The sequence below is a fragment of the Eleutherodactylus coqui genome, chromosome 5, assembly GCF_035609145.1.
Source record: "Eleutherodactylus coqui strain aEleCoq1 chromosome 5, aEleCoq1.hap1, whole genome shotgun sequence".
In the NCBI taxonomy this organism is placed as follows: domain Eukaryota; kingdom Metazoa; phylum Chordata; class Amphibia; order Anura; family Eleutherodactylidae; genus Eleutherodactylus; species Eleutherodactylus coqui.
Window position 1 is genome coordinate 200201155 of NC_089841.1, and position 16336 is coordinate 200217490.

A 16336-nucleotide genomic window follows, 5' to 3' on the forward strand; every position below is an offset into this window, starting at 1 on the left:
TCAGACTTTAATGGACGCATCAATACCACATTTTTTTATCTTAAAAATGCGAAAAGGTTTTTTAAAATTTTTTATATTTCCAAGTGTTAGAATATTTTAGCAATAAAGCATTCATTCACTCATTTCAGAAAGCAGTGTGAATAGATCTTCAGCACTGATTTCTAGCTCTTCCAGGGGTGTTGTTATAGTCTTAACAGACATTGGTACGAGTGCCTAGGCGTACAGTATGCTCTATGTATAGATAGTGTTCCAAAAAAATAATAGTGCCAAACAGATGCCCCCCCTCATACTTAGCTGAAAACTTTGGACATGCACCAGTTGGTAAAGGTGCACCATATAAAAAATGTGACCTTTTTCATATCCCGAGCAGTAAGCATAATCCTGTTTGTGCTCCACACACAGCAATAGTGTTACAATTAATGTTTCTTCAAAGATGCCCCTCCCTCTCACCCATACTACTGCTCCCCATGCCACCCTCTGTTACTTACTCTGCTCTCCATTGCCTCATCTCTCTCATAGAATGCTCCTCATGCCCCCTTCTTCTTCACAGACTAATACCCACGCCCTCCTCTTTCAAACAGATTGCTTCCCTCTATGCAGACTGTTTTCTATGCCCCCCTCCCTAACAGACTGATCTCAATTGTCACGTCTCCTTCATACGTGAACTAGTGAACTACTAACAGCATTCGCGAGCGAACATGACACAACGACTGATAAACACCCGTGACACTGACCTAACATACCTGCATGTATAAACAGATAGAATTGCTACGGTACGAGGTATTGGTTCGTATTTTTGGCCAATATACTTAAGCCCCTGTCTCGTGGGTCCCTACTCTCACAAGAAACGTACCCCATTAATCCTGCCTGCAAGTGGGGTGATCATCCAAATAGGAATGGCCCCATGCTGACACCTAGGGGCCTGGCTTGCAAAGATGGTAAATGCCATACCAGCAGAACAGGACACTGTTGACACCAACACACAAGGGAATGCATACCCCACGAAACAGAACTGCTCACACCACATATCCGGCCACCCGCACAGACACGTCACTGCTCACACCAATACACCCTGAACAGAACTGTTCCCCTTATGTCCAGTCACCTGCACAGACATATGGAAGATGTTGCTCTTCACACCTACAGAACAACATGCAGGAATGCAAGCACAAGGGTACTGGGAGGGAAATGAAGAAACCAGCACCCTCCAGCCAGAGGGGCTGGTATTTATGTGCAGCAGACAAATGGTGATTGGCTGGCTGGAGAATTCCAAACCCAGGCAACTCAATTATCCCATGCCTGTGGAAGTGTGCTCCTGGAAACCCATAGAACTACAGGTCCCAGGAGCTCAACCTAACACCAATGACCTCTTCTTCCTCTCACACTGCTCTCCATGCCCTTTTCTTTGCTTGTTTCCCTCCCATACAGCAGACTGCTCCCCCTGCTCTTCCCCACATAGACTGCTCCACATTCCTCCCTCTCTTAATCAAACTACTTCCCCTTCACACAGACTGCTCTCTATTCCCCTCTCAGACAGACTGCCCTTCATGCTACCTCTTACGCAGATTGCTCCCCATGCAACCTCTCACACACTGCTATCCATGTACTCCTCTCTCACATGGCCTGCTTCTTGTGTCCCCTCCTCACACAGACTTCTCCCTATACCCACTCTTTTTCACACAAACTGTTCCCCTGCACACAAACTTCCCTTCATCCCTCTCTCACAAACTGCTTATTATGGCCCCTCTGACAGAATGTTTTCTCCTCCCTGTATACTGCTTTCTATGCTCTCCCCTACTACTTCTTATGCCTTCTCTCTTAGACTGCTACCTTCCTCCACATAGAAAGCTCCCTATGTCCCTGTTCTTTCCATGAACTGTAGCAGGAAGCTGAACACTGCTGAATTCAGCTTCCTGTTCCTCCCTCAATGATCAGAGAGATGAGTGCAGGGAGGAGAGAGAAGGGGGCCACACAGCTACTGTATAGCTGCACAGTTCTTCCTACGATCAGACAGATATCTTCATTAGTGCTCAGCCCAATAATTAAGGGAAGGAGTTTGTAAGATGTGCACCTAAGGTGCTGAGCAGTTTAAAGGAGGACATTCCATGGGTTACCGTTATGTATAGGCGCCCTGGGTAATTGCCCAGTTTGCCCCCAATTCTGGTCCTGCATGAAAGACAAGTGTACATTTTAAAAGGCTTAACTAAAGAATTCACCAGTCATCCATTATCTTTGACCATATTGACCTAGGTTAATGAAAAAGTTCAAAGGACTCACAGGAACTATTTTCTTGCTCATTTAGTTTATAACCTCCTCTGGAATAGAACAAACATATTACCAAGGTCGTCATCTGGTTGACAAGTCCAATGAAAACTTTCAACAAGCTATAAAAAGGCAAGGTAAGATTTTCTTTACAAACAAGCTGCCGTGACAACCGCATATACTGTAGCATTATATTTTCAGCTTTTCCTCTCCGGTGGCCAGAATCTAGTTTTTGTCTGGGCTTCTTTGTTCTTGATTTTTATCCTACTTTTCTGTTGTGTTTTTAAATGTTACTTTTGGCCTCTACCACATGAACATATTGAAAAACATCCATAGTACAGACATATAATGAAACGGGATGCATCATTATACTATCAATACTGCATTGGTATTTGCATTCTTTGTTTATTATTGGGCAATAATTGATCCATTTCCCCCCCAAAACAAATGATACTAATGAAAGCAAATATGGATGCAAATCCTGATCCTATAGGGATCGCATACAGATGTATCCATATTTTAATTAGACTCCATAGACTTCTATGGGAATATTTTACTCACAAAATGGATAGAATTAGTGCATGCTGTGTTTCACACGGCCTACAAAATCTTGCTACAAAAAACGCATGTATGTGAAGCTCAGGGTTTCCAATGGGTTATTTCACATGAGGGATGTTTTGTAGCGAGGAGAACTCATTGAAAAACCTGAGCTTCACATACATGCGTTTTGTTGCGATGATTTTGTAGCCCGGGTGAAAAAGGCCTAAAGCATGCACATATTTTTTATGCTCATGTAAATAGAGTAATAGATTATAACTAACTTCTAGAGATGAGCGAGCATACTCTCTAAGGCAAACTACTCGAGCGAGTAGTGCCTTATGCGAGGACCTGACCGCTCGTCTCTAAAGATTCGGGTGCCGGCGCAGGTGACAGGTGAGTTGTGGCGGTGAGCAAAGGGGAGCGGGGGGGAGAGAGGGAGAGAGAGAGATCTCCCCTCCATTCCCCCCCGCTCTCCCCCGCGGCTCCCCGCCCCCCGCCAGCAGCGGAATCTTTAGAGACGAGCGGGCAGGTACTCGAATAAGGCACTACTCGCTCGAGTAGTTTGCCTTAGTGAGTATGCTCGCTCATCTCTACTAACTTCATGTTGGATGGAAAAAACAGATGGAATGCTGATTAAAAATATGCTAGTGCTGAACAGACATAGCCGTGCTTTTATTCACATACAGTATTTGGCAAACGCAAAAAAGAAAAATGAAAAACATTTAAAAAGTACCAAAATCAATCCATCACAGGGAAATCTGGGGTACAGATATAAAATATGCTGAAATATCCCTTTTGTAACATACCCAATGATAAATGCAAGAGCAACCTCTAAAATAAAGGGTGTAGTCAAAAAAACGGATCCAGCGCTATATCTAAGTACTGGTGTCCTATATTAAAATAACAATAGTGTACTTGAATAGGAAGGCATGGATACACTACACAATAGTATGATGCATAGGCTCCTGGGGGCCCCGGAACATGGATTTCAATTTTGTGTTAAGGCCCCTGTAAGATATAGAGAGTAGCATGTAAGAACCATACATCTACTTTCTGCATCTCTCCAAGTCCTGTGGAACTGCTGCTATTACTAAAGTAAGGACAGTGTACTCGAAGTGGCCTTCTTCTGCTATGATCCATGCATGGAGCCGTTGTTGGATCGGTGTTCCAGGGCAGAGGCGTAACTTCAAGCTTCTGGGCCCCTATGCAAAACCTGTAACAAGACCCCCAACTATAATGCTTTATTCATAGTACTGGGCTCCCTATATGGAGAAGAGAGGCCTTATGGGCCCCCTAAGGCTCCTGGACCAGGGTTGCAACTGCATCCCCTATAGTTACGCCCTTGTTCCAGGGACTCTCAGGCCTTAGTCACACGGGCGTTTTTTCACGCGATTTGCGCATCGCATGACGGATGCGCATGCGCAAATCGCGTGACCGGCGCCGAAAAATCGGCCCAAAAATCGCCCGAAAATCTGCTCCTAGCCGCGTTTCATTAGAAACGGGCCGGAGCTGTCCAGCGCATTGCATTCAATGGAGACTGCAATACAGCGGCTCCATTGAATGCAAGCGCTGCGGGCGAGTGTGGGATGAATTGTCGGGAAGGGGTTAAATATATAACCCCTTTCCTGCAATGCATCCTGAAAAGTGAAAAAAAAAAAAAAATGTATGTACTTACCTGCTCCCGGCAGCTAGAGATCCCGGCGGCCGGCCTGCAGTGGGTGTGAAGGGGGTGTGACTCAGGCTTGCCCCTGATTGGCTCAGCGCTGAGCCAATCAGAAGCAAGTCTCAGTCACACCCATTCATGAATTCATGAATGGGTGTGACTGAGATCAGCCTCTGATTGGCTCAGGCTGAGCCAATCAGGGGCAAGCCTGAGTCACACCCCCTTCACACCCACTGCAGGACCGCTGCGGGGATCTCAGGCTGCCGGGAGCAGGTGAGTACATCCTTTTTTTTTATTTTTTCACTTTTCAGGATGCATTGCAGGAAAGGGGTTATATATTTAACCCCTTCCCGACAATTAACCCCGCGCACGCCGGCAGCCCATTGCTTTCAATGGAGCGGCTGTATTGCCGCTCCATTGAATTCAATGGGCAAACATCGTTCTTCTCTGCCACAGCTGTTCCAGCTGTGGCAGAGAAGAATGATTTGTCTTCTATATGTTCTCATTGGGGTCGGCGCTGCTGCCGCCGGCCCCATTGAGCGCATATAGAGAAGAGAACAGGAATCGCAGATTGCAGATAGGTGCGATCTGCGATTTCTGTTCTCTAATTTATCGGACGAGCGCATAAAAAGTGCTCATGTGTCCGATACCATTGCAAAGCAATGGTTTTAAAAAATCGCCGGACGCATGCGCATGCGCAAATCGCGGCAATAAACGCCCGTGTGACTGAGCCCTCAATGTGGATCTGTACCGGTATCTCTTGCAGGCAATGGATGACTTCCTAGATGATATGCCCCTATTGTAACAGAAGGAGGCTACTTCGAGTACACTTTCCTTACTTCAGTCATAGTAGTGGTCTCACGGGACTTAGAGAGATGTAGAAAGCGGATTTCTGCTTCTCGCATGCTACTCTTACACTTTGCAATTGGGGTTTACTTTCTATCTCTTACAGGGGCACAATACAAAATTAAAATCTATATTCAGCAGACCCGGGGGCCAGTGCGGCATTCCATCATGTAGTATGACTATGCCTTCCTATTCAAGTACACTATTGTTTCAGTATAGGAAACCAGTGTTGAGATATAGCGCTGGATCCATCTTTTTGACTACACCCTGCATAAACATATATCTAATAACTTGACAATGCCCAGGACTAATATGACACAAGTACGGAAGATATACATCCCAATAAAGTGGTAAACAGTTAGTAGACAAATACTGCTCTGGTAGTACAAGGTTATCTTATAAGACAAGGCAACATGAAAATGAAGTAGACCTCAGTGCATAGAAGATGTACAGTACAATTAGAGTGGGTGAAAGAGTCTCCAAGCCTTGTATGTCCTCTGGTAACAGACCTCATGTGGGCTTCTTTATTGGTCCTGGGTGCTGTCAGGTCATTAGATGATCATATGTTTCCATTTTAATGGCTGTTCTTGGATTTATCAATGGGGATGGTTATATTTTATATCTATATCCTGTTGTTCTTTGATGTATTATTGGGTACTCTTGATATGTTTTACATTTTTCTTTTTTTTGCTTGTCAAATATTGTCTGAAAGATTATCTCTATTCAATGTTAATATTGTAATATTGGTTGGAGCCATCTTGTCTCTTAGTACCTTTATCTTTTTTCTCTTTTTGTGCTACACTGTTTATCTGATGTACGACAAGTTGAACTCTGTCATCATCAGGTGGTTCCTACATTGCTTTGCTATATCTTAAAATATGCCAGTGTAGAAGCAGCTTAAGGCAACCTACACGGGTGAGCGCGATATCGAGTTGAGAAATAGGCACGATATTGTGCTCATGAGTGTGCGACTTACCCGCGGATGCAATTTTGCAATTTTCAAGCAAAAACACATTGCATTTATGAAATTCCGATTCTCTCGCGCGAATTTCACGTGCAATAGAGGATCGGGGGTGTTTCCTATTGAATATGTGAGAGCCATGCGATGCATTGAAGGTTCCATTGAAATCAATTGGCAATGCACCCCGAGGAACAGAAGAGATTTTTCCCACACTGCCTCACTTGTGTATATGACCCCATTCACAAGAAAGGGGTTCATATTCGCGCAAGATTTGTGCGTCTTCTCAACCATGTGAAATCAGCCTAAGGGTGCACTCACACAGGCCCCCGACATTCTCAGGCACAACTCGCATCGCACTGGAGACCGCACATCTGCATGTTCTATTCTCGATTTTTCTGTCTTGCAGTATCACTGAGAGTGAAAAATTGCCCATGTAAATAGATCCAAAATAATGGGTTCTATTTTCTTGCGAGTTTTGTGCGTCTCGCAACTCTCAAAACTGGCCAATTTTAGTGAAAGAGTGAATGCACCCTAAGAGAGTGATATAGTGAAAAACATTTATACCCCAAGTCAGACCAGAATATTCTTCCTTTTGTGGCATTTTTAGAATAATAATATAATAACTTTTACAGCTTCTTTGGATATATACAGTGTTCCAGAAGGAAAATCAACAGGCAATCATGCAAGCAACGCACCCACATATGTCAACACCCAACACATAAACAAGAAAATGCTTGGAGCCTTTCAGAGGAGTTTGGATGGAATGTTCTGTGGATCGGTGGATAGCTGCAAGGATATAAGCCCTAGAAAGGATCTGTTTGATATGAGTAAGTACCACCTCTTCTTAAGATGTCACACGCATCAGAGCAAAGTTACGCAAACCCACTAATTCAGATGGAACTGGCTAACTATCCTATGTGTATGGGGGTTATCTGACTGTGGGAGTTGGATTTCAACATGCCCGATCCTTTCTTCTTACCAGACAGAAGCCGCCACCATGTATCTGGTTGCAACCTTTCTCTCTCTCCCCACTGAGAACACAGATGCGTAAGTTGCAACAAGGGGATGATACTATGGCACAGTGGGGACAGGATGGAGGCGGAGGCAGCATACATTTTTTATAAAACAAACGTGCACTCCATAGTAGGGTAAAAAATACTTGAATGTTATAATATAACAGTTGTGTTGGACTGGGCCACAACAGGTCACCTGGCTAACGCCTACTGACCACTGGCCATTACTGATACTGTTACTTATTGCGTAAACCTTATTACACCATGTAGAGGCCACGTTTCCACACCTGAGATGTCAGATGGCATCAACACCACAATTTACCAAATTATCAAAGAGCTCTCTTCCCGGTTTTGAAACACTTACTAAGTATGCTTGCCGTCCCCAGAGACTCATTGTGTCCTTACATGTAGCATTTTAGCAATAAAGCGAGTCAAACTTTTGCATTAACTCACAACTCAGAAACCCAGATGCATAACCCTACTTAACACAGTCTATGCTCGAATCTTTATTTGCATCCTCCTTACACCAACAGCAGGCCTGCTAAATAATTAACAAGTCTCATACACGCTGTACACCGATCAGTTTTGTCTGAGGCCGGCTTACTTACAATCTGATGCTCTCAAACTCCACAGTGTCCTGATCCTTTATTCTGTCGCACAGTTCTGCGCTCTCGAGGAAAGATGGGTCATCTTTCTGGACCATGGTGTCCTCTTAGGCGGTTCACCTACAGCACCTCCATCAGTCCCACAGTCCATTGCTCCTTGCATACTTACATTTTTAACATGCGTGGAGCAGGGGGAGGGGGCAACAAAAAAAAAATCTTGTCTGCCTGAGCCCTTATGCAAAAGTGGAAAAGCCTAAAAAAATAATCATAAGTTTAGTATAGCCGTAATCGTACTAGCCTTCAGGGAAAACGTATCATGTTATTTATGCTGCATAATTAACACTGTAAAAAAAAACATGCAGAATTGATGTGTTTTTTTCTCCATGCCCTCTAATTAAAATTAATAAAAGTTTTATAACACATTGTATGAACCCAAAAATGGAACCATTAAAAGCTACAGTTTGCCAAACAAAAAAGAAGCCCTCATATGCCATGTCAATGGAAAAATAAAAAAGTTATGGCTTTTGAAAAGTGGAGATGAAAATTCCCCAAACTTCGTTGCGTCCTTCGGGCCAAAGTAGGCCAAGTCACTAAGGAGACAAAGCACTATCTTTTCAGCTGCTCTAGCTTTAACCCTTTCCAATCCACTGTCTAACCTTTGAAGACATTATGATTTAAGGCTGTACAGCTCCGATGTTGGAAGACATCCGTCGGGGTTCTCTTACTGTATATTGCCAGCCTCTCTGCTGTTGGAGTCTATCCAACGTGTCACCTCATGCAGTACTGGCTTTAGCCAGCATATAGCGCAGTTGTATAACGGTAGAAAAAGAGTAAGCCCTTTAGGAAAACAAGGATACAAATTGGATTGGAAAGGGTTAAAACAATATTTCTGACCTTCATGTCCAGAAGTATCTTTTCAACTCTGACATTTTTCTATACAAATAAACTGAAATTTCTAACCTTCCTTTAGAACCATTTGAAGATGCTCTGAAGACCCAGCCCATGCTACATAAAGATGCTTCGGTAGACTGCTCCAGTCCACTGTTATCCAGAGCGGCCATCTTAACTATTAATGACGAACTGAAATCAGAAACCTGGTATGTTGGGGAAATGTGCAGAAAAGAAGCAGAGAAGTTACTTAAGAAGGACGGTGATTTCCTTGTTAGAAAAAGCATCAATAATCCTGGTTCTTATGTGCTAACTGGCATGCACAATGGACAAGCCAAGCATCTTCTTCTGGTAGATCCTGAAGGCACAGTAAGTATGCACTTTCCATGTTACATGGGATACTGACTGTGTTGTCTAGCCAACTATCTGGAGTTCTATTCATTATATTTAAATTAGTTTTTATGAGCATCAATCAAGGTTTTGTGCTACTTCTTCTTACTACAGTGTTCCTATAAATTGTTTCCCCAGTAGTGTACATTCTCTGCAGCCCACAACTACCTATGGGCTTTTCCATAGTGAACTGCTATGGATACCAGTGGCAGTATTGTAGCTGTTGCTATCAAGATCAAAAGTAGTTATATACTAAACAGATGCCCTCGCAACAATTTTAACATTTAGGCCTTAGTCAGACGGGCGTTTTTTCGCGCGATTTGCGCATGCGCATGCGTCCGGCGATTTTATAAAACCATTGCTTTGCAATGGTATCGGACACATGAGCGCTTTTTATGCGCTCGTCCGATAAATTATAGAACAGAAATCGCAGATCGCACCTATCTGCGATCTGCAATTCCTGTTCTCTTCTCTATGTGCGCTCAATGGGGCCGGCGGCAGCAGCGCCGACCCCATTGAGAACATATAGAAGACAAATCATTCTTCTCTGCCACAGCTGTAACAGCTGTGGCAGAGAAGAACGATGTTTGCCCATTGAATTCAATGGAGCCGGCAATACAGCCTGCTCCATTGAAAGCAATGGGCTGCCGGCGTGCGCGGGATGAATTGTCGGGAAGGGCTTAAATATATAAGCCCTTCCCTGCAATTCATCCAGAAAAGTGTTAAAATAAAAAATATATATATACTCACCTGCTCCCGGCAGCCAGAGTTCCGCGCGGCCGGCCTGCAGTGGGTGTGAAGGGGGTGTGAGTCAGACCTGCCCCCTGATTGGCTCAGCGCTGAGCCAATCAGAGGCAGGTCTGACTCACACCCATTCATGAATTCACACCATGAAGCCCTTCCCGACAATTCATCCCACACTCGCCCGCAGCGCATTGCTTTCAATGGAGCCGGCTGTATTGCCGGCTCCATTGAATGCAATGCGCTGGACAGCTCCGGCCCGTTTCTAATGAAACACGGCTAGGAGCAGATTTTCGGGCACCGGTCACGCGATTTGCGGATGCGCATCCGTCATGTGATCCGCAAATCGCGCAAAAAAACGCCTCCTGATTGGCTGGAATCGGCACATGTGATGGGGGCGGAGCTACGCGATGATGCGTAGAAGGGGGTGGAGCCAAAATGCCGCTCGTGACGGACTGAACAGATGGGAGAAGACCCTTCTGCGCAAGCGCTTCTAATCGGGAGATTAGACGCTGAAATTAGACGGAGCCATGGAGACGGGGACGCCAGCGCAGGGAAGGTAAGTGAATAACTTCTGTATGGCTCATATTTAATGCACGATGTATATTACAAAGTGCATTAATATGGCCATACAGAAGTACTTAACCCCACTTGCTTTCGCGAGACAACCCCTTTAAGGCCGCCTGCACACGGGCGGATTTGCATTGCAGAATTTGGAGTGGGCGTCCGCCTCTGGGTCCCGCAGCAAATAAAAAAAAAACAGTTCTCATGGTGAGCCGTGTAAACCATGCACATTATAGATTTGAGAAAAAGAAAGCAGGTATCGCGGACGCCGCTGCTGCCAGGGCCGTGTGCAGGCAGCCTAAGTCTATGCCAAATTAATATAGGTTTTTATGTAGAACTACTTAAAAGAAATGAAATATCTTTTTTTAATTGCTTTCTGTGGATATCTTTGTATACATTTTTTATTCTACCGTTGATTAGGTGTACGAGGGTTTACTTTTTGTGGGATGAACTGTAAATTTTATCGATAGCATTTTGAGGTACATGCGACTTTTGATAGCTTTTAATTCAAGTTTTTTTTGGAGACAGCTAGACAAGAAAAATGTAATTCTTGCATTCACTTCATTGCCGGTCATGTGTTCTTTCTTCGGCGCTGCGGGGAGTCGTCCGTCCTGAAGTGCGGCCGTCTTCTTTCTGCAGTAAGGGCTCAGTCACACTTAGTGGGACTAAGCCCTTAGGCACATCTTAATAGGCAGTCATTCATAAATCCTGGATGGCATCCCACAGTCTCATCATGTTGGGGCCACAAGCTTGATCGGTACCTTAAATTGCCGCTATCAACTGCGACAGGAGTTGATTGGGGCTGTTGTGGGTAGGTGTTGGCTGTCGAAGATGGCTGACACCCGCCATGTATGGTGAAGCCTGCCATACATGGGCACTGCATATTGATTAGGGGTTAAATGTATGTTTATACATGGCGGATTTGCTGCAGATTTTACACAGTGGAAAATCCACAGCAAATCTGCAGCAGCACATTGGTGTGGATTTTGGTGTAGATTCACTGTAGACTTCAAGTTGCAGTTGCAGTTGAGGAAAGAAAATCCTCACCACTTGCTGTGGATTTGCTGCTACGGGTTTGCGGCAAATCCGCCACATATGAGCATACCCTACGGGCTCATGCCCACGGCCTGGTCAGATTGCGCCTGCGAAATATCACAGCGGAATCAGACCCGGCATCTCCCAGAGATCCATGGCGAGAGTCCCGGCCGGTGAGCCGGCGCGCATGTGCAGTGCAGCTGATGACGTACCAGGGCTTGGCGGTGACATGATTTCCCGTGATACTTCCTCTGTGCTCACAGCGGAAGTATCACGGAATGGATGGCTTCCATTGACTGCAATGAAAGCCATCCATGCGTTTTTCCGCACAGAATAGAACATGCTGCGATTCTCCTCCGCGAGTGGAAAATCACTGTTGATTTCCACTCGTGGGCAGGGGAGAATTGATTACCACTGCATGTCTATGGACGGTTATTGCTGTGGAATTCGCGGTGGGTGTCTGGCCGTGAATTCCGCAGCGATAATCCGTCTGTGGGCATTAACCCTAAAGCATAAATAAGTGTTTGTTAGACTGGTTTCCTGTTCTTAGCTACTTAGAATGCAGCCTGATGTGGTCTGTTGTTGTTGTAGTCCATCAGCTCCAAGGCTTCATATGTTATGCATTCAGAAATCCATTCTGCATTCCACTAGTTGATACTTACCTTTTATGCAATGAAAGAATCTACAAGCTGATTCTATTAAAACACTACAGAAAAGTTTTTCCAGTTGAACTCCCACAGGTCTGTTGGTAAAAGATGATGACATCAAATATTGATATTTTCCATTTCTTTTACCTCATTGTGTCATATACTATTGTATAGGTATAATACAAGTCTTGCACAGTAGTGGATATATTCTGTAAAGATCAGGGCCTCAAACATTGCCATGACAACATCCTTTTCTTTGTCAGTTGTAACAACATGCACTGGTTGAACTGCACAATGCTATAGTAAGAAGAAACTAAAGTAACAATAGGAAAAGTATGGATTTTGCAGATTTTTATGCTTAAATGTATCAACTTATTTATTTTTAACTACTAAAAAATATACTTTTTTAACATCTCTTTTCTTATTACATTTCAAATGTCTTGGCTTTCTAAGGTGCTAACTCTCAAACACTCATTACATTTTCGAAAATAGTTTTCAACTGCAGTCTTGGAACATTATTTTCACTGTAGTCCGATCTGTTTGCTGAAAAGAGGTATTCTCATCTGAAACCTTCATGGCATATCCACAGGACCCGTGCCCATCTTAAGTTCAGGCCCCGCCACCCTTGGCCGGCCGAACATGGCGTCCATTGTTGCTGGGTTTAATGGAAGCAGTCAAGCCGGCTGTTTCCATCGCTCCCTTAAAAAGCCAATAGAAGTTACAGAAAAAGCGTAACACAACAAGCTACACTGTAACTTGGGTGAAACCAACATAGCTTGCTGTGCTAAGCTGTTTCCATAACTCCCATTGGCTTCCATGGGAGTTACGGAAACAGTGTAACACTTGCCTGCTCGGCTGTTTCCATAGGTTTCGATCACCCCTTAGCCTTCACATTCAAATGGCCCGAGGTTAGTGGGGGCAAGACTCAAGATAGGTGGGGACCTTCATCTATTGGACTTTCCCATGATAAGCCATAAAGCTCCCAGATGAAAATACCTTTAACTTAAGCTTATTAAATATTTTCTATATTCAATATTTGTCTTCCTACAGGTCAGAACTAAAGATCGTATCTTTGACAGCATCGGTCATCTTATCAATCACCACCTGGAAAACTATTTGCCCATTGTGTCCTCCGGAAGCGAATTATGCTTGAAACAACCAGTGGAAGGGAAGCCTTGATCCCAATGGTTACCTTTCCTACCGTATGTCAATGTATCTTCATGGAGGCTACAACAGAAGTCAGTGCAATAGGAACACAGATCGTATGAGTCAACGCACTATACTTGGCCCATACAATTACGTCGCACTTCTCGAAGCATAATTTTTATAAAATTGTTTGATCCCTTAATGTGAATATAAGGTGTGTGTATATATACACTGAAATCTGTATATATAGATACAAATATATTTATATTTTTGGAGACTGCGGGAAAAGAATAATAAGACTGGTATGTTTTAATGATAACAGAACAATAATTAGGGGTACTTTAGCTTGATACTGAATGCAGCATTCTGATTTAATAAATATAATGCTGCATGATCTGATCATGGTTTTACCTAATAAGCACAAAACAAGAAGACTTGGACAATAGTTCGAGAAATACTATCTGGTGCTGCAGGGTGTTGAGAATTTTTTTTTTTTTTTTTTGGAGATACCTGCAGAATTGAAAAGAATTTTTTTCTGTCGGTGGATGTGATTGCTTGAACACACCATCCAGTATATGTACTGTTACATAGCAGTAAAAAAAATCCAACCCCTTTGGATTTTTTTTTTGTAGGCTTTTCAATAGAACGTTAGCAGTTTATATACAGCACGATTACAGAACATGCAGCTCTCTAGCTGCTAGGAGCCACAGGTAGTCTAAGCTGGATATAGCATTTAGGGGTACTAGTATCCCATTGTACTACAAATTTTCAAACTAACTTTGCACTGATGAAGCTAGCATAGTGGTACCTATTTATTCAAAAAGCATTTTATCGCAAAAGAAAGAAATGTATAAATTGGTATCTTTTAAGGCATCCCCTTGATAGGATGCACATGTTTGGTTTCTTGTATTTCAGGTGTATTGCTGTATGTAACAAACTCTATATTCTATATGATATTCTATTTGAAGGCCTATTTGTGTTCCAGCCTATGAAATTGTTATTTTTATCTACAATTTCTTGTACACATTTCTAAATAGTTTTATATGTATATTCCTACTATCATATATGTGAAAAGCATAGATATTTTTTCATCTTTATAATGCATTATTAGTATGTAGCATTAGCTGCCTCGGAATGGCAGTATTATGTACTGTAGACTCTCATCCAATTTCTTCCCGTATAGTATACACCATGTTCTAATGTTGGTGCATGCTCTAAAAAAAAAAAAAAGCGCTTTAAACTTAAGAATGGTCTTGGCATGGTAGACGGTGATACGCTTGGAAGATTTATACTCGCCGGAGCTTATCAGAACTGAAGTCAAGGGTTTATGGTAACCAAATATTGGTGGGATGTATAAACCATATGCATACGTTGGCGCTAGTATGGTCATAGGTCATAGGGAGTTTGAATTGAGGGGAGGTATAATAATTCATTGATCATGAGAAACTTTTAGCTACTTTTTCTACTTTAAAGCGTAGCTTGACTTTGGGGGTCCACTTTTCACTTATTATTGGGGTGTTACATTTATATACATAGGAAGAATAGGCTATGTTTCAGGATCTGAACTGTTTTAATGCAGTGAGCTGACAGCTACCTGATTTCAAAGTTCCTGTGGACAGGGTGGCCATGCATCCAAAAAATTGAGACAGCCATAAACATAGGGGACATATGACCAGTGGGACTGGCAGCAGTGGGAATTCCGCAAATCTGCAAGTAATGATTTAAGTATATTCGGGAATTTCGAATTTCATTTAGAGAAATGGTGAGAAGCTGCATTGTATGTATGTGTGCTTTATATTTAGAAAGGCTGACATGTTTTCTGTGTTGTTCATTTTTTACAGAGTATCCTTTTTTAAAGGGCATCTGTCACCATCATTATGCTGCTCTCTTTGGGCAGCACAGAGTAGTGACGAGCAGGCTGATTGCAGCAATATGTTTGTCTTATGTATCTAGGAAGTAGTTATCAGAAGCAGTAGCTGCATTCGCATGAAGGACTACAAGAAGTAGTCCTGCTACTCATGAGCTGCAGGCTAGCCCTGCCCGTCCTGTCTTCCAGCCACTGATTGACAGCTATCTCTCTATGTAGAATAATAGGCAGACAGCAGTCAATAAGTGGATGGAGGGTGGGTTGGGCAGGGCTAGCCAGCAGCTTATGAATTGAATATTGTGGACTACTTCCTGTAGTCATCTATGTGTGGCTGCTGCTGCTGATAAAATGGAGGTTTCTAATAAACTGCTTCACAGATCACAGGCGTAACTTGAAGCTCTTGGGCCCTGATGCAAAACTTGTAACAGGGCCCCAACTATAATGCTTTATTCATAGTACTGGGTTCCCTATATGGAGAAAAGAGGCCTTATGGGCCCCCTAAGGCTCCTGGGCCCGGGTGCAACCGCATCCCCTGCATTCTCTATAGTTACCCCCCTGTCACAGATACATAAGGAAGACTTGTTGCAACCAGCATTCCTGTCACTACCTTGTATTGCCCTCTCTGAGGTGGTAACAGATTTCCCTTAAGCAATTATGGCAAACTGGTGCAAACGATTCTGGATCAAGTAACAGCCAAATTGGTGTTTGTATTTCTTCACCTTTTTAATATGTTTATCAAAATGGTGCATATACGAATGGCATATAAACTGCAAAGATTACAATAACCTTACACTATTGTGTAAAGCCATTGCATGAAGTACTCTGTAATTCCAAAATAACCAACGATTAACATTTTTATTCGAATAGTTTTGATGAATAATTTTACGTGTAATACTGGAAAACTTGTAGGTGAAGAATAATAATAATCATAATAGCAAAGATACATTGAGTATTCTAATGACTATATCACCTCCAACCCTGCTTTTTAGTTCCATTAAATACAGTACTGTGTAAAAGTTTTAGGCAGGTGTGGAAAAAGTAAAAAGCATCTGATTGGCTTTAAAATTTACTCTGCAGCAGGACAACGACCAAAAACATACAGCCAGTGTCATTAAAAACTATCTTCAATGTAAGGAAGAACAGGGAGTCCTGGAAGTGATGATATGGC

General features: G+C 43.0%; 1 protein-coding gene across 1 annotated transcript in view; it reads left to right on the forward strand.

Annotated features, from left to right (window-relative positions):
• The window catches only part of SHC3 (SHC adaptor protein 3), a 94831-nt gene extending 81365 nt beyond the window's left edge, over window positions 1-13466 (forward strand). The window contains exons 9-12 of the mRNA XM_066604059.1: window positions 2303-2399; window positions 6905-7099; window positions 8861-9147; window positions 13206-13466. Of these exons, the coding sequence (XP_066460156.1) occupies window positions 2303-2399; window positions 6905-7099; window positions 8861-9147; window positions 13206-13334 (708 nt within the window). The 3' untranslated portion in view covers window positions 13335-13466. The remainder of the gene's footprint in view (window positions 1-2302; window positions 2400-6904; window positions 7100-8860; window positions 9148-13205) is intronic.
• The last annotated feature ends 2870 nt before the right edge of the window (window positions 13467-16336 follow it).